The sequence below is a fragment of the Rhopilema esculentum genome, chromosome 6 (genome assembly GCF_057945365.1).
Source record: "Rhopilema esculentum isolate cy_ngs chromosome 6, ASM5794536v1, whole genome shotgun sequence".
In the NCBI taxonomy this organism is placed as follows: domain Eukaryota; kingdom Metazoa; phylum Cnidaria; class Scyphozoa; order Rhizostomeae; family Rhizostomatidae; genus Rhopilema; species Rhopilema esculentum.
In genome coordinates this window covers 10325177-10347011 of record NC_142820.1, presented here as the reverse complement: position 1 = coordinate 10347011, position 21835 = coordinate 10325177, and the positions used below count along the sequence as shown (strand labels likewise).

The following is a 21835-nucleotide window of genomic DNA, read 5'->3' as shown; positions in this document are numbered from 1 at the left end:
AAATAAAATAACAGAGACAGTGTAGCTTCGTAATCTAATTGATCAAAACTCGTGCTTTATCTAGGCTCTAAAATAGAAAAAAATGTAATAAATGAATGCTTCCAGAGCATTTTTACTTTACATAGATATGACATAAAGAGTAAATAGTGAAAAGACACTGATAACATAAAACGTAACCATGAAAAGCTTACACAAAAATTCAAAGTCTCAAGATGAACTGCTTAGACAAAAATACCAATAGAACTACTTAAGAGAACTGAGAGTTCAAGGCCTACGTATACTTGTTTATTTTTTCTTCTAAATCTCCTTATTGTTTTTCTTCTTTTACATCTGGCAACGTTACGCATTCGCATTTTTGTGCTGGTCTCCATCATTTCCATCATCATCTCCACCGAATATTTTCATTCGGATCATTAATATAACAACAATAAACAAATAAGAGGGAACAAATCACAGGTTACGCCGAGGCACTTACTCAAATTCCAAATACAAATTAGGTTCATAGGGACAGCCCTGAATCGTAACAAGAGGCAAGGCTCAACCAATATTTGGCTTGATTTCTACAAACAGCGGGCGCAAAGTCCATGGCTGCAAAATCGTACTTTCGTCTCGAAAATGGCGAGCGCCCTTTGAACAAGCTTGCTTATTCGCTGATTCATTTACATATCTCTATACCAAATTTAAACTACGTTATCAGCTAACTAAGCAGTGAACTTTAATCATAACTAATAACCAAAACTGAAATTTTGCTTAAAAAATCTTTTAATGAATAAAGCTTATGAAACACATTAGTTCTATTTTCTTTTAGTTAGCACCATACTTTAAGCTTTAGAGGCATTTAACTAAGTGCATATCACATTCTTTACTTGTTCTGAATAGCTTCATGGGCTGCCAATTGAATGGGAGGGAAGACGTGATCGAAAGAGTAGATACCTTTGCTAGATTAAAATGGGATTTCTATACTGCAAATGTATCAGTTAAGGAGGTTTGTATATTTTGTGATGAGAAACGAATAGAAGTCACTATCATAAAAGTTTTCTCCAGGAATCTTAACCGGTATGTACTCAAAGGGAGATAGAAATATAGATTGAATGCTCGTGACCAATGAAGTTAAATACAATAACGGAGAACTAGTAGCAATCTCAATTAAATCTTTTGTGGCTAGGATTAACAATCACAGAAGATATGGAAAATTAGGAGCGATTATTTCGTTCAACCAAACAGACTTTAGTTTACGATTTTGTTCACTTCGTCCAAGATTTTTCCAGTGATCTCGATAGCTTCTTTTGCCATCTGACTGTTATATTTGTCATGTGGTATCTCAGGATATATCCATTGATCAGGGTATCGCATAGCAGTAGAACCCTTAACTAAACCCTCCAACTCAGCAGCAGCTATCTCCAAGGTGTTTTGTCCGCTCAACATCGCAATATGCCTCAGACGGTGATGTCTAGAACGACAGTCTTTTTTCATGTATGCAGCAGCTTTCAATGCCTTTTCTGCTGCCTGTAATGAATTATAAAAAGCAATAGGAGCAATTGATTAACAATTGATTAGACTAACAGGAGCAATTGATTAGCATATTATTATACACTGCTTTTAAATATTTACTAACATTTTTGTCTTTCTACGAACGAAACAGTAAGTCCCTGTTCATGAGTTGTGGATAATATCTAAACACGAATTTGGTCAACATAGGCCATATCAACCAAAGAGGAAAACTACCAAACAAAATCCCTCTAAAACCCATAATCCTTTTTAGACCGGGGCAATGAAATGAACTAGGGAAACAGGAGAAACTGCCCCCCCCCACTTAGTAGCAAGCATGTGAAAATTATACCATTTCAAAACACCTAATCAAATCATTCATTTTCCAAAGGGTTTATTCTTAACGAACTGATTGGAAATTTGATCAATAGCTGCTAATGGTTCTAATTAGAGAATATGCCTCCTCTGAGTGGAATTGACTGCACCAACTACATTCCAACGTTTTCACACTATACTGATGTTGCCGTTCCTTAGAATCTATTAAAAGAGTGATGTTATACTCAATAGATTTATATTTACTTTATTTGTTTATTGAGGTGCTGATTTTTTTATTTATTTGCCTGGGGTGCTTTCTTTGTGTTGTTTAATTTTTGATAAACTGGAGTAACAGACCTTATGTACGGAAATCACTCTATGAAAGGAAGGATACGATACAGATGAACAGATCTATAGAGAAACTCAAGGAGAAAGGACGGACGAACCAGGAAAGAAAGAACGAACCCATAATTGAAAAAGAAAAGAGAATACGAGAAGAAAAGTACTTAGGTGACGAATAACAATTTTATCATTCTAAAGAACATTGAATTTAAAGGACTCTTGAACGGATCAAACTCTTAACTGATTTATTTTGTTTTAATATTAGAGTAACTTCCTGATTTGCTTTATCCTTCCGAAATTGGAACCCTTTCTCTATATACATACAGTCCTCTTATGATTAGATTAGAATCTGTTTAGAATCTTTGGGAAAATTTCGAGCTAGGGGGGCGTATCATGTTTTGCTAGATGTCAAATTCTTAGGAGAGGGAATCAAAAAACTCCTCAACAAACATGTATGACAGGAGGTTAATCGTTCTTCAGTGTCGCCAGCCTAACTTTTGCAGTAACATAAACACTTAATCATTCAACGTGCAATTGAAGTCGAAAATGAATCTGAATGGTCAAATGGAGTCAAACCAATCAATAAATGTCCAAATAAATCACAGAGTAACGATTCTTCAGCTTTTCTAGAGCGAGTCCACCCCGTTGAATTAAATTTCAGTACTTATTTTAGTAATTCCTCCTGACTGGTGCAATCATATTAGTAAATTTAAAGATTGAAAAAAGTCCGTGAATTCGTAAAAAGATGCGTTAGTTTAACTGACCTGGTGACATGTAAAACAAATCCATTCACAATAGTCCCCAGCAACGCTATTTGCGGCTTGGTAATCGTACTTTGCTTGACGATACCACCGTTTTGCTTGACCAGGCTGTGGGTTTTCTGCTTCTTCTCTTGGCACCCACCAGTCTCCTTTGCGTGTAAAATTATCAGCTCTTTGTGTTCTGCTCCTCGCAAACACGCCACCTCTCTCTCGATATCTCCCTAATGAGCTTCCAAAGTTCCAGAAGGCATCAGTGCTTGTCTTTGCATGGGCTCTACGCAAACGATCAACTTCCTGTTGTATAAATTGAAATATTTCCGTGCAAAGTTTTTCCCGTCCAGGATTCTTATCTGGGTGCCAAAGCAACCATAAGCGTTTTATAACTCTCTTAGCATAGGCTTCACCACGTTTAAAAGCACTCTTTAACTCTTGAGCAATCGCCTTAATGATTTCCTCTTTCGTTTGTGATTCATCCACTTCCTGAAAATCAATCTCTCGTAGGAATTTGTAGAGCTCTGTTTTATGGGCAGTCTTGGACTCCACACAGCCTACATCGATTTTGTAGAAATCGTCTGGCAATACTTCCTCGATGACTGCGTATATATAAATTGGCTCTCCATTCTTGTCCTCCATTGCCGGATCCTCAACTTCAAATGCGACGTATTCACCAACTTCAAAAATTGCAATGTCATTGCTTAGAAGGCAATGTAGAACAACGGGGACGAAGTCTCCTTTAGTGTAGGGTGCATTGTAAGAGCTTATGAAAGAGCCATCATTTCGTATTCCTTCTTCATCCAGATATGCATGCAGCTCTCCAATCGGTTTTGTAAGTATATCAACAAAGAAAACAGCAAGCGAAGGATTGGTTAAAGTAGACCTAAAAAAGTCTACGACCGCTCTAGCTACTCTAGTATCATATTGCTCTACCGCAGCAACAGCAGCCAAGTTGATTACCAGGCTGTCATCCGAAATCTCAATGTAGATATCACGACTCTTGATGCTTCCTTCGATGATGCTGCCAGCTAGGGAATACAAAGCAGTTTTGATCTCTCTTTTGCTAACAACACTTACATTTGCCAATAACTCATGAAGTTTTTCTGCTTGGCTTGTGACTTCTTTATCTTCAGTCAGTTGGTGTTGCAGAAGGCGCAGAATGCACGAAACTACTTCTTCGCTATTAAAGCGCTCCTCCAATTCCTTTGCAAATCCCTCATTTGGCAGTGTTTCAGAGGGTAGCATCCTTTCTTCTATCAGTTGGCTGAGTTTCTTAGGTCTTATACTTTCTGGCAGTCTTTCTACAAACTGGCGCTCTTCAGTTGCTTCGACATTGAGCTGCATACGGGGCTTATTAAAACTTCCAAGCCGATCTTCAAGATGATGGTCGTCAAAATAGACAAGGTCTTGGGACTCGAAAAGTCGGATGGTCTTACAGTTTTGACGATAGCCTCCCAGCAAATAAAGCTTTGTAACGCTATCTGGGAATTGAACTTTCTTAAGCTGGAAAATGATTTTCTTCATAGATCGCCGCACAAGTTTCGCTTCGTTTGGATCCATCTCTCTTTCGTGGCAGCAAGACTCTAAATCTTCCAGTACTCTAGCTAGTTGCTCAACAGTTGGCTCGGCAGACATTCCGATTTTCTTGAAAAGCCCCGCATACTTTCCTAATTCGATTGGCATCGAAAATATGTATGGGGGGTGGTCCCAGCCAGGCTTCAGAGTAACCTTACTTGCAATGGATATCATGTTGCTTTCAGTCAACACAAGTGGAATCGCAGCAAGCCTAGCACATGTCTGTTCGTCAATTTTGTCAATGTCGTTATTTGAAAATTCATAAGACGAGTCAAAAACCGATCTGAAATGTTGCTTATACTTTAAGTCATAACACTTGACACCCTTTCCTTTTGGCGTCAGCAAATCAGATCTACTGACGTTGGCAAGATTCTCGGCAACGATGCTGCAGCTCATTTTTTTAACACCGAGCTGTTCTAATGGTAATTCAGTATCAGGGAAATAAGTTTTTGTATAGCTTGGAAGAATCTTTGTTACTGTCCAAGCGAGCTTGCAATTGTCAACAAAGTGATCATACTCTATAGAGCCTTGAAAAGAGAGACGTTCTTGAACATTTTCTGGAGTCTTGATTTCCAAGAGCATCTTCGGAATGGGATCAGAGAGCATAAAAGGTATCACACTAACTTGTCTATGAAAATTGACATTTCTTTTTAGATCATCAGAGCTACGGAAGTATTCAATAAGACACTCTGCCTTTTCTTTTGCATCAGATTTGTCAGATATGTTAGATACTTTTTCAGCGAATTCACAAAAGTGTGATTGTGATACCTTGGAGATAAGACCAAGCATTTTGAGGAATTTCAGCCAACGTTCACTGCAACAAGATTTTGGTGGAAAATCTTTATCTTCCAGCATCAATTTGAACAATTTCACTTCCGGATCGAAAAAACTTGATGTGGGTAGGAGACTTCCGTCTCTTTCAAAGTATCCTATCGAACGTAGCGTAGAAAAAATTGAAGGATGATATTGGTCATTCCATGTCCACTTGTCTTTAAGAAAAGTAAGATGTTTCATCCGTTCTTCAGCCGTGAATGAATGAAATGCTGGAAGAATCACTTTACGATATACGTCATCATCTTGGCTACTTTCGATGCCAATGGAGGAATACAGAGATCGTAAGTTTCCATCTTCCTTTAAGAGCAATGTATTCGATGAATCTTGCAATTTCGAAATTCCAGCCTTCGGAATCTGATCGGAAACAAAGTACCAACGAGAAGCTTCAGTTAATGCTTTCAATTTCCCTTCCAAATCCTCCCAAACCTTTAAACGTTTTAGCTGGGAAATCTCCACTGTCAGTCTTGCTTGTCTTTGAAAGAAGTGAAGGAGTTCACTGGCACTTTTTTTTGATAAGCAAGTAAACCTGGAGTCAGATCTATTCGTGTCATACACCAAGGCATCAAGAAATGCTACAGGGTCCTTCTCATTAGCAGCAAATTTCCGAAGTAGCACGTTTACTCGTTCGATTTCCAAGTTGCACAACTGTTCTTTCTTTTCAACTTTTGTCAACAAAGGCTCGTAGCAGGGTTCCGCTATTCCAATTTCTTTTATGATGTCTGGCACCTGGTAGGTAGGCCCTATGGCAAAACGAGCCAGGCTGATTTTTGTCAGATAATATTTTGAAGGCTTTTGAAGCATGCCGGTTTGTCGTCTGATTGGAAAAATACACCACTGCAGCATCCAACTCAGCAATGTTTTTGGACTATCATCAGGTTTTGAAAATGAAAAGTGGTTGATGGATTTTTTAAGGTTTTCCTTCAATCGTCCATACTCCCTTTCCAAAAAAATCCAAATATCTCTCAACCAACTCTTTGTTGGGAACATTTCATGTACATTTTGTTCGGTAATGTCGATCTCTTCCATCTCTCTCAACCAAGGCTCAGAATCTTCTTTCAGTGCCTGTTCAAGACTCTCTAGAGTCAGTCTTCTTACTGGGCCTCCCACGTTGTCCTTGCATTCTTCCAAAACATCTTTCATTCCAATGTGAAGTGTGCTCCGTTTTCTCATTGGGCACAAAGTAGACAAATAATCGTAATACACGAACTTCTTGCTATCAAATACTCGCAGCATGTTGTCTTCAGTTACTAACAATGGTAATCCTTCTAAGTCAAGTTTCTCGTTCATTTGCTTTTCATCCCCCTTCTTATTAAGGTCTTCGTTCATTTGGCAGTAGCGCAACAAATTCCTTACTGTTTTCAAATCTGCAAAAGCTGATTTTGTCAACGGAATTGCATCTTTACCGGATAGAACAGAATCTGCGTTTTCTTTCAAATATTTTGCAACAATCGCGGGACTAAGCCGCTCCAGCGGTACTTTAAATTCATCAAAGCCTCTCACAATATGTTCTGGCACACTATATATATTTAAGCCACACTTTGCTAGTGCAATGCAACAGGCGGATTTGGCTTTTTCATCGAAATAAAGTGAATTTTTAAAAGATGGAATGTAGAACTTCTTTGATTCTGAACACGGCGGGTAGAAGTCCAAGCCAGGAGACTCAAGGGTGTTGTCATACTTGAGTGCGGGTAAGCAGTCTACTTCACCTTCTTTCAGTTGTTTGTAAAAACGGACAATAAGCTCTTTGTCATACTCATGTGCCTCTTTGTTACTATTGATTTTAGGGAAAAGATGGAAAAACCGATTTAAATCAGGGGGATGGAATGGCCTATCAGTGAAGATTTTAGTTTCAAAATCCTCCTTCAAATTGCGCTGTTCAGGCAGAAATATTTTTCTCAGATGGTTGACATCAGAGCGAATGAGCTGAACATAGGATGGCAATACACAATTATCTATGATGTAGTAGTTCCAACTTGTTTGATAGCCATCGCCATTGGTGTACCATAATCGCCTTCGAGATTCGTAGTCCAAGATAAACTTTCCGTTAATATGAACTGGGAGGCTGCTAGTTACTGCCAATGGCAGAAGGCAATATACTTTCCCATTAGGGTTACGTTTGACACTGGCTTGTTCTTTATGTGCTATTCCACCAACAGGAATCAAAGGGAACTCTTTATTTTTGTACTGCTCTTCGATCTCTTTTGGCAGATCTTGGCTGTTCAACGATGCACACTTCTGGACAATCTTCCATCTACCCTCATTCTTGCCATCACATTGCAGATCAACCATGTATTCAAATGGCTCATGATCTCGCTCGGCATTACTTCTATCATATCTTGATTTTACAAGAGCTAGGCAATCAGAATTCATCTTTTCTAATTTCTGATCGGAATGGAAAGAAAGTTTTGCATTGACTGAGGCGATGCAGTGAAAATTACCATTTTTATCAATACGATTGAGCTTTACTGATCTGACCTTTTGAAGAAACAACAGTGCCTCAGAACCCTCCCTTTTGAAAGATTTAAACATATTGAGTATTTCTTTTATTGTTGTAGGCTCATTCTTTAAACATGAACTCTTTGCCATCTCTTTGGTCCTAAGAGGCAAGCGAAATATGGCTGATTTCGTTTTTGTCAGAACCTTTGGCAAAAATGTAGCATAGATATCTTTAAAATGATCCCGTAAGTAATCTCTTGCATTTTCAAACATCCTTCCTGGCTCAGCTTCGGAACATTCATCCAAGAACCTAGCATGGGGATCAAATATGCAAAGAACGTCTTCACCTCTATCCTTTAAACCTGCAAGCAAACAAGGAACATCAGATATATGGTATACCACATTGAATCCAATACCATATTGCCCAGTTTTCAGTACATCGTTGGATTTGCTTCCTTCCCCAAGGTTTTGAATTCCCTGAATATCATGTTCAGTGAATGGAGCATCATTGTAGATCACGAGTGCTGGTCCTTGTAAGGGCCTCCACTTGTCCCCAAATATACTATCAGAAGGATGAAATCTCTCGTCTAGCACGAGCTTGACTGTGCTGGCACCAGCATCGTCTGCATTTTGCAATAGCTCGTAAAGAATTTGCAAGTTTGATGGATAAGCATCCAGAATCCTTTTCAGTCGCACTGTTAACTTCTCGTGTTGGCCAAAGGGTAAACCTCTTGACTGGGAGAGTATGGATTTAGAGCGAGCTGTTCTTGCTCCAAGAGCCAAGGCTAAATCTGGAGGAATATCTTTATGAAGGTATCTCAGTAGAGTATCTGTCTTAAACCAGACTGAATCTTTGACAAATATTGCATCTTTATCTCTTAAAATACCATTTTCATCTGGCAGGACAATATTTGCCTGCAGAGCGTTTGGTTCGCTCGCTTGATTTTCGTCTCTGATCGACTCGAGAAGATTCCTGACTAGTTTTACTTGCTTGGACGAAATTATTCTGGTTCCAAAGTAGTCCTTAAGCTCTTTTAATGCATTCTCATAATTTTGTAGTGTAAACGCTTCTTTTACACCCAACGCAACCATAAGCTGATGATAATACTCTTCATAGTGTGGTTGCAGTTTGAAAAGATAGGGTTCAGCGGAGAACTGATGATTGAAAGCAACTTTTTCTGATCGAACAATATCTCCCTGCTCTGTTAAGATAGCTGATTTGTTGTGAAATTCTTTCTGTAACTGTTGCTTGATTGAATTGTTGTTCCTCAGCTTCTGAGATAGATATTGGTAGATGCTTTCGAAGACTTCAGACAGTGATGCTTTGCTTTCACTGTTATTTAGTTTGTGTTGTGAAATCAAACAGACTTGTTCAGCCACAGCAGACACTGAAACTTCCATTTTCATGCCGAGGTATCTTCTGATATCGTTATTTCTGAGAGCGATATGTCCATCCTCAGCTATTACTTCATGACAACCAACGACGTTTTCTAATTCTCCTATGCAGGCTTTTTGTGGCGCGACAAATTTTGTTGTGATTGTGGAGCCTTTCCAAGGAAGGAAGCCAAATGAAGATGGTTTCCTCTTTACCGGAAGGAAGGGAATATTTTTCCACTCTAGAGTTTCAGGGTGATTTTCATCTGAAGGTAGATTCATTTCAGCAAGCAACTTGAAAATGGTGCGAACTCTATTGACAGCAGCTTTATAATCATCTTGGCCAAGGTCGTTAACAGTTTTGGCACGATTCACCAACAGCCCAATGGTTATGCCATCTGATATCATTCCTAGTTTTTCTAGTTGATGCAAAGTTAAGTAGTCTTGTAGGAGTTTAGCTGGAAAAACATTTTCGGAAATTCGATACAAAGCGGCGGCCTTGCTTTCTGACTTCACTAGATCAGCAGGTCTTTTAAGGATACCTTTGGGCTCAGTAGGCACGCAACAGTTGGACTTAAATGCTTCAAAAACTTCCCCACTGTTGAAATACTGCAACGCTGTGCGAATTATCTTGTCTCGGTCTACCTGTTGCATCCTTGGGTCTCCAATATTGGGAATGAAACTCACAGTGAAGAATTCAGTGAAGCTGAGGGTGATATTTTTGAGAGCGTCTTTCAATCCAGCATCTTTAATGGCGGCAACAATGTGCTCAGGGATTCGCAGAATTTTCTGTGAAGGGCAGAAAACCTTGTAAACATTCTCAATGGCTGGTCCTATACCAGTGTCAATGACTTTATTCTCCAACGTCCGAATCTTTGACCAATTTAGCCAGGAAAGAGACTGCCCAGAAACTTTTGGCCATATTTCCAGGTCCTCCTCTATTGCTTTACTGTAAAAACCTTTAAGCAAGTTTTTATCCAGCAGAGATGCCTCAACAAATGGCCACAATTTGTACCAATCTTCTTCGGTGTCTAATTTGACAGAACGACTAAGGGCAATCAACAGTTGTACATAAGCGGAGGGCACAGGACCTGACATTAAAAGCCTGTTCCAATGCGACTCAGCACTATCTAATTCCTTATCATCCTCGCTACCTTGCTGAAAGCTCTTGCGATCTTTCGTCAATGCAAATGTTCCATTTATGTGAACATGGAGTCTGTTTGGCATTGGAAGCGGCAAAAAACAAAAGAAATAACCCTTAACTGACTGGTGCTTGAAAGATTTGCGACTCTCGTCAAGGCAGACTGCAACAGTAGAAACTGGGTTTAGCTGGGGATACTGAAAAGCTAGATCCATACAATCCGACGCATCTATGACAGTGTGTAGGAGCCAGGTTTCCTTTGAATCTTGGGCAGACACTTCAAAATCATCTCGAGCTTTATTTGAAATCCTGCAAACAATATCAACCTTGTGACCCATTTGAAACTCTTCCATTTGCTCACCTTGCAGCTTTCTGCTAACCATTGCAGACGATTTGCTCATAACTTGGAAAGTTTCAAGCGACCCAGTGTCAGGCCTGTACACAGATTTTTCAATCTGCACTAACAGCGCCATTTCGTCCGGGGAAGCTGCATTCTCTGAAAGGTGATAGAATTGAACCCGAGAAACGTTTTGTGTAAACATCAGCAACCTGCTTGCTTCACATGCAAACTTTTGTATTAAAACTTTCATTTCATTCTTGTCATAGCAAAGGTTCTTGATCTCGCTTGCTCCAGCTTGCTTTCTCGTTCTCAACGGAAATCGAAATATTGTTCCATCAAAATCTCTGTAATTCGACTCAAGACTGGCATCCATACCAAAAACGCCATCGTAGACTCTAATCTGATCTTGTAGCCTCCTCAGCCTGTTTCTTTTAGGACCCAATGGAATCTTTACACCAGGCTTAGATTTGTCCCGAATAGCTTTCCCAAGATTAGTTGTATGAGGGTCTAGGATAACCAGCTTATTGGCACTGACAAAACTTGGGACGTCAGTAATGTTATACACCGCATTGAAGCCTAACCCAAATTTACCAATCTTATCTCTTTTATCTTCTTTAGTTGCACCACTAAGTTTGACGATGTTATCAAAATCCTCTTCACTGAACTTGGCATCATTAAAAGCCCAAAGAGCCGATCCCTGGAGATCTGCCATTCCTGGGTCTATCAATTGGCTTCTCATATTTTCGTTTTGCCTCTCATCATACAGAAGTTTAACTTGTGTGGCATTAGCATCATCTGCATTCTGGATCAGTTCCTTGAAAATAGCAAGGCCATCACCATAGTCTTTAAGTATATTACTTATTCTTCGTGTAAGGGGCTCGCTTTGTCCATACTCCTCAAAAATTCCAAGATCTTCTGCTCCAATAAGTTGACTAGTCAGACTTTTTATGTGAAGCTTTTGTGCAACCCACTCTGGGATTCTGTCATGCAGATGAAAGACATTTTCCAGATTGTTTGTATCTTCATCGTCATTATAGTGAATACTCGAACTATAGACTGCTTGATCTATTCCAACCAGCATAAAGGGCCTGCCATCCGTTGAGTGAACTGGAACTACAATCCTATTAAGATTTTCCCTTGATAATTTTCTTTCTGCCAAAATCGAAAGAAGTCGTTCGCATATATTCAAGTCACGCGAAGCTTCCTCGGGGCTACGTTTACTGTCGTGCTCTTCTTTAATTTCTGATAAGATTTGAATAAAAAACTCGTCAGAGTACTCTGTAATACCTCCAAACATTTCTATTAGCTTTTCAAAAGGCTTCATGTCTATAGGCAATTTGTAGACAAATGGCTTCAGATCCAAGTCTTTCAAGTTATCATGAAGCACAATCTGTTTCGGAGATGCGAAACCTGAACCGTGCCAAAGACATTTGGCATCGGGGAAATATTCTTTAATGGCATCTAGTAATGCACTGCGGTGCCCCTCCTGTGCCTCCTGTGCTTTCTGTAGCAGAAATTTGTATACATCCTTTAAAACTATAATAAACTCATTCTTTTCTGATTCTTTATAGTCATGAATCACACAGGACAGGTGCTGGCAAACTTTGGCAACACTTATTGTTTCGCGATGCAGAGATGAAAAAATTACCTGAAATGTCTCAAAATCCTTGCTTATAATTGGCATCACGCTTCCAAGCAAATTTGAAGCCGTCCCAAAATGCATCTTAACAAGACACGAAAATTGGTTAGCATTACTAGCATCAGCAAACCATTCCAGACTGCTTGGGTAATGCTTTGGTCTTTGCTTTTCAATTGGAATCCAGGACTCGGTCTCTAAAATCCTCTTTAATTCGCGATCATTCAGCAAATCGATGTGATCTTTCAGATGTATAGCGATATTTTGTGCCTTGTTACGTTTTTCTGTCACTCCAATGTCTTTTGAACCTGCCACCATTTTGATGCAATCAGTTATGTCCTTTGCTGTGACACATTTCTCTGTTTTTAAATCCAACTTTCTCAATAAGCTCAGCTTTGGTTCAATTGAGAAATCTTCAGATGGGAATCTTCCAACCTCACCCTTGAAAAGTTTGGTAAGGCGTTCACTGGGTTCAAACAGTTCACGCGGTTTTCTCCTTTCTCCACTGTCTGCAGTTACAAAATCTATGCTTTTTAATTTGCGCCTGATCTCACTCGCGAGAGCGCTGTTGTTAAAAAGCCCTGAGGTAGCAGTCGTCACCACAAAATTTAACTTGGCAATGTAATCAGCAGTCGATTCTCCAGCCTCAATTTCTGGTAACAGGTATTTCAGAATAAGTTCCTCTTCAGTTATCAACCGCCCTCCTAGTTTTTCAACAAACGTTTTCTGGCTTCTGTCTGTGTACTTTAACAAGGTCTTGCAAGGGACCAAGTCTGATTGCACGTTAGGGCAAATTTCCTGACATTCATCAATTGACACAAGATCCTGGCTATTTGTGTTTTCGTGAATTGGCAATGACTTGATCAGCTCAATCAGACCCTTTGTTGGTTGCTTTGCGAGAAAGAATTCACAGATCTTCTCTCTAAGCAAAGATTTTCCAGCCATCGAATATATTTGAGAGATCTGTTTGGACAGTTTTCTATTTCCAATCTTCTCCGAAATATTCATTAAAAGTTTTGTTATGCCTTCAGGATTACAGGTATATAGATACTTTCCAAACAAGTTCTTGTTCTGTTGAACATAACCAGGTAAGCCTTCCACAACTACGAATCCGATTTGCTTCATAGCCGTAACGAGATCGTCCTCTCTTTCATTTTCGGTGTGTAGGAGAAGGAGGGAGTTGGCCTGTAAAGATCCAACTTCATTGTTCTTCATCGGAATCAAAGGAAGTCCTTCAAACAATTCTAGATCGCCAAGCTCATTCAAATATTTCCAAATTTTCTGAAACCAGTCTGCCGTCATACACTTTTCGCGATTGGCGATAAAAGAGCTGGTCTTCCCGAGGCACTTGCACAACAGAGTTGCAACAGAGGATTGGTCAAGCATGGAAAGTTTACAATATCCTGAAACAAAACTCTTCCGTGATTATTCTTGATTTTCTTTTATAATTTTGAATTTCTAAATTTGCTAACTTCTAACTTTGAATTTCATTGCTAACTTTGAGTTGGTAAAGGAACTGAACGGAAGGTTAACATACCTTCAATGTTACAAAACGCTGAAAGGTTTCAAATGGTGGTGGGTGGGGGGAGTTTTGTCTAAAAATTCAAGATAAGATGCTACCAAAGCAGCACTGTGCTATGGGTTTGAATTGTCAGTCATTTCTTGTTTCTACAAGAATCAAAGTCTGGATTCTAAGACAATGCATAGGAGTTTTAAGGGTTCTTAGTTTTCGGGTCGCGTTCTAATCGTGAAAATTATGAGAAGGCATCACAAATGACAGTCAGCATTCTTGTGATCCGTCGTATCCTAACAATCGTTGCAAAGCTTGTATCCCTCAGTCTTTGTTACAATGTTGCTTAACTTGAATATACTTTGGTTACTGGTTAAATATCTGTAATATGTTGTACAAAATTCTTTGCCAGAGTAATTAGCTTTGCATTAGGGAAAGGGATAACTTTGGCAGCCGTCAAACTGAAAGATATGATAGTGCCTGCCATCCTCAAATTTCGAACTATATTTATCGTGAAAGTCTCACGTTTAATTAGATGCCACTTTTAAAATTTTTAGCAGCTAGACATATATGGCTGTTTCGATGTACTTAATAATCTAACCAACCTTCTTCATTTCAAAAAATATTATATGGATCATACTACAGATTCAGTCCATGTTTGCAAGCATAGGGCGATAAAATCTGTACGAGTGATGCCACTGCTTACAGGGCTCAAAACTAAATGGAAAGGTAAGCGCATTGCAAATTCTTGACTTGCATTTCCAATTATTTACACTCATCGATGCTCAACTAGAGATCAACATATAAGGACAAACAGACTTACCCTTTGTCGCAATTGTATGCAGTTTTTGCAAAAGCTTTTCATCTATATCTGTTTTTACCAGGTATTCCCGACAGCCAGGTAATAAATCTTTGCTGTGTTTCTCATTTGGTATGAAAAGTTTCTTGTCGTTCTCAGGAAGTGCAAATGAATCATTTTCCATCAAAATCAATGGGAGTTTGCACAAGTGAAGAATATCTTCTGGTTCAACTATCATATAGTTAAGAAGATCGAGCCTCTCGTTTTGGCTCAGGCTTTCCAGACCGGTTGAATGCAAACAAGCAGTCTCACGCACTTTATCCGGACAAAGGATTTTACGAGATTGGGATCCAGGCCGGTTCAAAATAGTTTCAAAGTGCTTTGGAATTCTGACGGCCATTTCATTACTCTCAACTAAATACTTGAATGCTGTTTTATATCCTGAATACTGATGACGTTCAAAGTAAGCTTCTTTCAGGAAAATCCACTGCCCACCCCCTGCGTCTGTCCAGACACAGCGTTCTGGCAAAACTTTCTCTAGGCAACTATCTGAAAGTTTTTTCCACTTGCTATCTACCTCTTCAATATCTGGCAGCATATAATACACCCGATTGCTTGAAAATTCTCCTTTCTGCAAGAACAGGAACAAATCTTTGTACGCAAGGGGGAGGACTTTAGTTATAAGAAACATGTTCCATAAAATCTCTTTATCGTTATGATCCTGCTGGCCAACTGTAGCCCATTTCAAGTCTTTTCTGTCAGGCCCAAGTGCAAAGAAGCCGTTGAGGTGTACGGGCAGCCCTGTTGTCTTTGTCTGTACAATCGGAAGAGGCAAACTGCAGAATACATGGCCTTCTAAAGATTGTTCGTCTTCAGGAGAGTAAGCTATCCCAACAATTGGGATGTAACCAAGTTTTTCTTCATCTCCACGATTAATCAATTCGTTTTCTTTTGAAAGTGTCGATCCAGCATAGTAATCAACAATAATAAACCTTTTGATTCTGCAGAAATCTCTGATGTTAGATCTTGTTTCTATCTGTATGTCATGAAAGATAGAAATATTTTCTGATATCTTCTTCTTCTCATTTTCTTTAACCTGCATTGATAAATAAACCATCCAACATGGAAATTGAAAAAAGCCACTTCCATAATGTTAGTGAGCCAGCAAACACTGACTACTGAGAGCCAGCATACATCTATAACAAGGTATGACTAGCCTGTGCTCCACACCCTAAACCTCTTCCTTAAGGTTGGGGGTCTTGAGCACTGGCTAGGTATGACTTGTACAGGTAAGCAATGTGAATTACGATACTATACATTGCGTAGCATTGAAGACATGATAATGTCACATCGCAACTAAGACATTATCGACAAAACTTGCTAAATACACGGACTCACAATAAGAAAAAGATCAGAGTGGCGTGACAAACGACAGTGACAATAACAGTAAATACGCTAACGCTAAGGCTGTTAATACAGTTGTAATGGAATTAGAAATATATCGATAATTTCTTTTTTCATCGTCATGCTTTCATGAATATGCACACAGTCCCTTCCACACAGTATCCAAACAGATCATTACTTTTTTGATAATATTTATAGCCATTACGCTTAAAGGAATATTCAGTGGCTCTTATATCGACTTTTGACATCGAGATATAATACAAATGGCTCTTTTGTTAACGTTTTTCTACTAGAGCAGTAAAGGAAGGGGAGGGGGGGAGGGTTCAGGGGAATCAAGTCTAGCCGAAAATTTAAACCACTTATCTAATAATACAATTACTTATTATTAATTATATTAACATGTAATAATAAACCCAGTATCAGATAGCCGTGCAAATCCCATCTAAAACAGTCATCAACTCTTTCCTTTTATTATTGGAAAAAGTCGGGCAAGTTTCGAAAGCATTTTTGCCTTAACGAAGCTTGTGCAAATGTGTCCGAAGAGAGCGATGTTAAAATTCCTTAATATTTCAACTCAGAGTGCCGGGCTCCGGCCCAGATGTCTGTAGACTTGCCCCAAGTCAATTTCGTGCTTGAGAGAGCAGTTGATGTGGACAACTGCGAATGAGATGGACGGTGAAGTTACGGGTTAGGCCCATTGAGCTATGGGAAAAACGTCCGTTAAGTGAGGCAATAGCGAAACAGAGGCGCATGGAAAAAATCTAGTTTCGAAGGGTGCGCGCGTGTTCGAAAGTTTGCGCGTGTTCGAACGTGCGCGCTTATGGGAACTTGTGTCGGAACAGAGCGAAATCCAACCAAACAAGCTGCTTGAAATACAGGCATTTAGATGCTTGAAATCATTTAAGGAATATCATAAAGATCATACCTTTTCCATAAACGTCTTGTTTTCCTGTTGATTGCCGTTTTTATTTGAAAAAGAAAACAAAAGCGTGGCTTCATCACAGTCTTTTGCACGGTGGTAAAACTCGATGTTCTTGAGACTTCTAAGGAAAAGCAAAGCCCAGTTTCCTTCACTCTCGAAAGACTTGAGCAGACCCTGCATCTTACGGTCATTGTAGATCGTCTCGGATAGCTTTGAGGGAGATTTGCGCAGCACAAAACGAAATAAAGTCCCATTGCAACGGCCTGTCTTGGCATCTGTATTTAACAGCCTTTCAAATATATCAGAGGAATCTTTATGGTAGGATATTTCCTCGCCATTTTTAATCTTACTGAAGTCCAAGTATTTTCCAGTTCTCCTTTCCTCTGTTTCTGAGAAGAGCCTCTCATCTGGGTTAATGATACCAAACTTGGATCCACTCATTATGACTGGATTATCTGAAATGCAAATGAGTTGGTGCTATAAGGGCACGGGGATCCTTTTGCCAACAGATTTTATAAACTGGAAAAATATGAAAGGCAGTAATGGAAAAATAAGGCTAGGCTTTTCCATGAATGCTTCGGAATTTTGAGTGCCACGAGAAAAGCTAACAGGTTTAGGGTTTCAGGGTAGGACTGACTTCAAAATTAAGCATGTCTTAAATCCAGAGGTGTGCTAGCCCACTGGGGTATTTGGAAAACTCAACAATGTTTGAAAATGGGCCTTTCAAAGGGCTTTTACTTTGTGTTTTTTCAAAGACAATTCTATTGTAGCTAATAACGTAAATCAAATATAATAAATAGCAGCTTTTGTCTGTCATGTTTTAACGGAATACAGCTGAGGTTGTCCATAATTCACTTTGCTTCTGTGAACTTTGGTAATGTCTGAATGGTGTGATCTTTATGCCAAAGTAAAATTAATGGAGGTACAACTTTTAATTTATATGAAATTATTGCATGAATGTACTGCCAAAATTTCTCTTACTATTTTGAAAACAAAGCATTCCATCTGATTTTTTTGCTAAATTTAATGGTTCCATTGTATTGCCACCCATTTTTGCACATTTCAGATTTTTCGAGTGTCAGACGAAAAGCTTTAGTATGACTAAAAATGTTTGCTTTTCAACTTGGCGGATAATTCTAAGTGTAATGTCAAACTCTTTGCTGATGATACCTCAGTTTTCACCATTGTTCACAATGCTAAACAGGCTGCTTCAGACATGAATCGCGATCTTGACATCATCAAAAGTTGGGCGCATAATTGGCGCATGTTACTAGACCCCGATACACCAAAGTAAGCAGTCGAAGTGACTTCTTAAAGTAAGAAAATCTCAGCCAATCATCCACCACTTGTATTCAATAAGATCTCAGTTATTAAAATGATTGAACATAGGCACTTTGGCATCATATTTAATTCGAAATTGTCCTTTGCTACTCATATTCAGTCAATTATAATAAAACGTAGACGGGAGATAAGAATAATGAAATTTTTCTCTGAGTATCTGCACCGCAAAACTTTGGCTGAATTGTACAAGCTGTATGTATTGCAACATTCAGACTCCCTAACATCAGCCACTACTTTAGTGTATATTGTCTTTATAATTAGTTGTTTTAGTTTAGTTATAGTTTTCTTATATTTTCGTTTAAAGTACTTCATGTGTTGGTCATGGAGTAGTCATTGTTCTTCCTCTCCATGGTATTATTCATGTAGCGTAGTATAGTATCTTATTAAGTATGGTAGAATGTAATGTAAGTTTTGCAGTCGTTTATATGAAAAAATGAAAAAGATTTGATTCGACCAACGATGTATCAGCACAAGAGCACTGTAAACTTGCTATCCGATTATACTAAAGAGAATAAAATAAATGAAGAACTTGTTTTCATCATTAGTGCTCAACAGTATACATCTGGAGAAAGTACTTTTAAAATGTCGAAGAAAGAATTCAAAAATGTCATGTAAGCAATATGTTGAAAATTCTTTTGATAGGGCATTTGAATTTGTATGCATGGAATGGAAGACATAGTGGCTTGTCAGCAAGAGGAGTGCTATTGCACTATTGGTAGAACAAGATGATGTCCTAAGCAGCTGCCATGTCAAAGAGCTTTATTAGAAGGAATGATGGTCTTCTTGCTGAAATTCTGTTTGCCTGGATTAAAGCCAGATACATCATAACCTCTGCTATGTCTATGGTGATTTTTGTCAACATAAACTAAGGAGCAACTATTTTAGAGTGGGGGGGGGGCTGAATGAGCCCTTTAGCCTTCTAGCAGCTCAAAAAGCCCAGTCCGGATAGGGTTAAACCAACAGGTAAGAAATTAGCTGCAAAACCATCAGTGGCTTTTTACAGTTTCATTGCTGCAAATAGTTTAGAAACCCAAAGTTGCTGTGATGCATTCCACCTCCATCGCTTGACTGGTTATGGGAACTGTTGTTGTTTACAGGAAGAGCTGAAGCAACTCCATTTATTTCTATGTCAAAAAGGACATCACAAATTCGCTTCTCTGCAATTACCCTTGTGCGATCATCAAACTTATTCAGATTTTCTGCTACAAACAAAGCAAATGGACATTCTTTCAATGCATCATGTGACTGTTGTGGTGGTGGTTCACACAAGACATTGATGCACTTGTTCATGATTTCCTGCTTCTGTAGCTCCAGTGCTCTCTTGGACATCTTTGGAGTCCCTTTTTGTGAATTTTCAGAAAATTGTGTGCTTGAGGATGAATCTTCACTTTCTTTGCTGGTCTCTTCTCTATCGTTTTCTTGAATTTCAACATTTTGTGACTCCAGATTGTAAGATAAGGTATCTTTGCTTTTTCCTGGCTGCATAACTGGACACAAAAATTGTAAAGGCCCCCAGTAGGGCCAGTTGGTGTTGTAAAGCTCATCCCTTCCTTGTCCAGATTTTGTCCAGGACTTGGCAATCTCTCTTCCTAGCTGTGCTCGCAAAACAGCAATTTTTGATCTAATTTCCATGACAGAAATATTTCATTACCTCTGAGATTTCTTCTAACGCTTTTCCGCGTTGGTCTCTCAAATGGTATGCTTGGTGAAATACGTTCCACAAACAAGGACGAGTTTCCAGATTTTCTATTAATCGTAAAATTTCCTCATGTCTCCATGCTGTCTTCCTAGATTGACCTGAAATATTTTTCATCTCCTTAGTTACTGTCGTTTTCTTTACTTTCTGGCGTTGAGATTCTTTTGGCGGGGTAATTTCTTCATCAGAATCAGCAGCATAATCATCAGTTGGCTCGTCTTCACTGCCATTGACTTTGGCTACTTTTTTTGGTGGATGTAGTCCAAGACGGCCTAAGCCTGCCATCCCTGGTCTTGAAGGCAACGCTTTTCTTTTCCCCAAAACTCTATTCATTTCCTATACGGCCTCGTCGTACTCATCTTCACTCACTAAATCTCTTTCTTCGTACTTTTCCATCATCCAATATTCCTAAGTCTTCCAAATCAAAAGGCTTTTCTCACAATTTTGATCTTTGCTTTACAAACTCAAACTTAGCGCGCAGTGCTATTCACATTTATCAATTCCTTACAGCGCTTGCGTGAAGCCAACAAATGTTGGCCTACCCGGCCAAACGAGCCAGCAATGCCCAACAACACCCAACAGCCGCCAACATTTTTGACCAGTTTCAAATGGATCCAACATTTCACCCATCATCTTTCCTAACAATGCTGGGTGACCCAACATGGTGGCCAAACGACCCAACATTCGAGCCAATATGCGAAAGGAGCATGTTGGCTGAAATGTTGGGAGAAATGTTGGCTCGTTTGGCCGGGGCTTTAGTTATTGCACAGAACTTTATCATTGTGATTGATCTATCTGAGACTTAGCTACTCCTTCTAGCAAAGCGCCTAATCGGAAAGGCTGTTAGAAGACGGTACTATGTACTTTAAAGTTTTTAAAATCTGTTCCCAAGATAAGAAGGCAAAGCAAGCAAGTTGGCTAAGTGCATATGCAAAAGATCCTAGATATATAAGGTTTCGAAATCGGCGAAGATAACTTTCTGTTTCAAAATCCGTATGGTATAAATAATGCGTTGCGATGTGTGTCCAAGAATAGGTTGTGATCCATCATGGCGGCAACAAGTGAGTCACGTGACAGGTGGGAAGAATCCATAGACCGCCAAGGATTGGACCCTAAACTTTGAATTTTCCCTGGCCCTTTTTTGCGGCCAACACGCTTCTGTATCCCATAATCGTGAAGACAGTCAGTCGTCTTTTACCCTTCAATTTTTCATATTCACTTAAATTCAAAACAAAAGTCAGTCAATTCGAATGTGACCTTTTTTATGATATTCAACTCTCAGGGGCAAATTCCGCACACAACTCCATTGACACTTTTAATTTAGTTACTTTAAACAACAGAGCTTGCAATCTCCTTTAAAGAAAAAGTGTCAATGAAACAATAAGAGGATGTGAAAAACAATTGAAAACTGGCACTTAATTTGGCAGCTAATCATCTCTGCGACCCTTTTTTCTAAGGACAACATATTAATATTCAGGAACGAAACAACTCGATTCAACTTTGCCTTGCAAATCTCATGAATTTCCTGTCCAACCAAAATTGCAAAACCCCCTTATCTACCAGCATATTGTTTTTCTCACCTGTCATGTGGAAAACAGATTTGAAGCCAAGCCCAAATTTTCCTACTTTGAAGGGATCTTTCTCTTTCACACTCTGTCCCAACATCTGTATTCCCTTCCAATCTTTGTTACTAAATAGAGCATCGTTATATGAATACAAAGCAGGGCCCTAGAAAAAAGTATCAGAGAATAATTAAACTCGTTTGTTATGCCGCAAAAATTACTAACCTGTCAATTTTTAACAAAGTAAACTGGCTGCTTTAGGACTCTTAGAACAATTTCGAGAATAACATGCAATTTCGAGTATAGCAAGATAAACGAAATACATTTTAATATACACATTTTTCTTATAAGAATACCTAATTTTT

General features: G+C 39.0%; 1 protein-coding gene across 1 annotated transcript in view; it reads right to left on the bottom strand.

Moving 5' to 3' along the window:
- Positions 1–22: 22 nt before the first annotated feature.
- LOC135686186 (sacsin) overlaps positions 23–21835 on the bottom strand; it is a 50657-nt gene continuing 28844 nt past the window's right edge. The window contains exons 6-10 of the mRNA XM_089109042.1: positions 21489–21636; positions 16875–17326; positions 14570–15641; positions 2910–13639; positions 23–1506 (exon numbers count right to left, since the gene is read on the bottom strand). Of these exons, the coding sequence (XP_088965168.1) occupies positions 1228–1506; positions 2910–13639; positions 14570–15641; positions 16875–17326; positions 21489–21636 (12681 nt within the window). The 3' untranslated portion in view covers positions 23–1227. The remainder of the gene's footprint in view (positions 1507–2909; positions 13640–14569; positions 15642–16874; positions 17327–21488; positions 21637–21835) is intronic.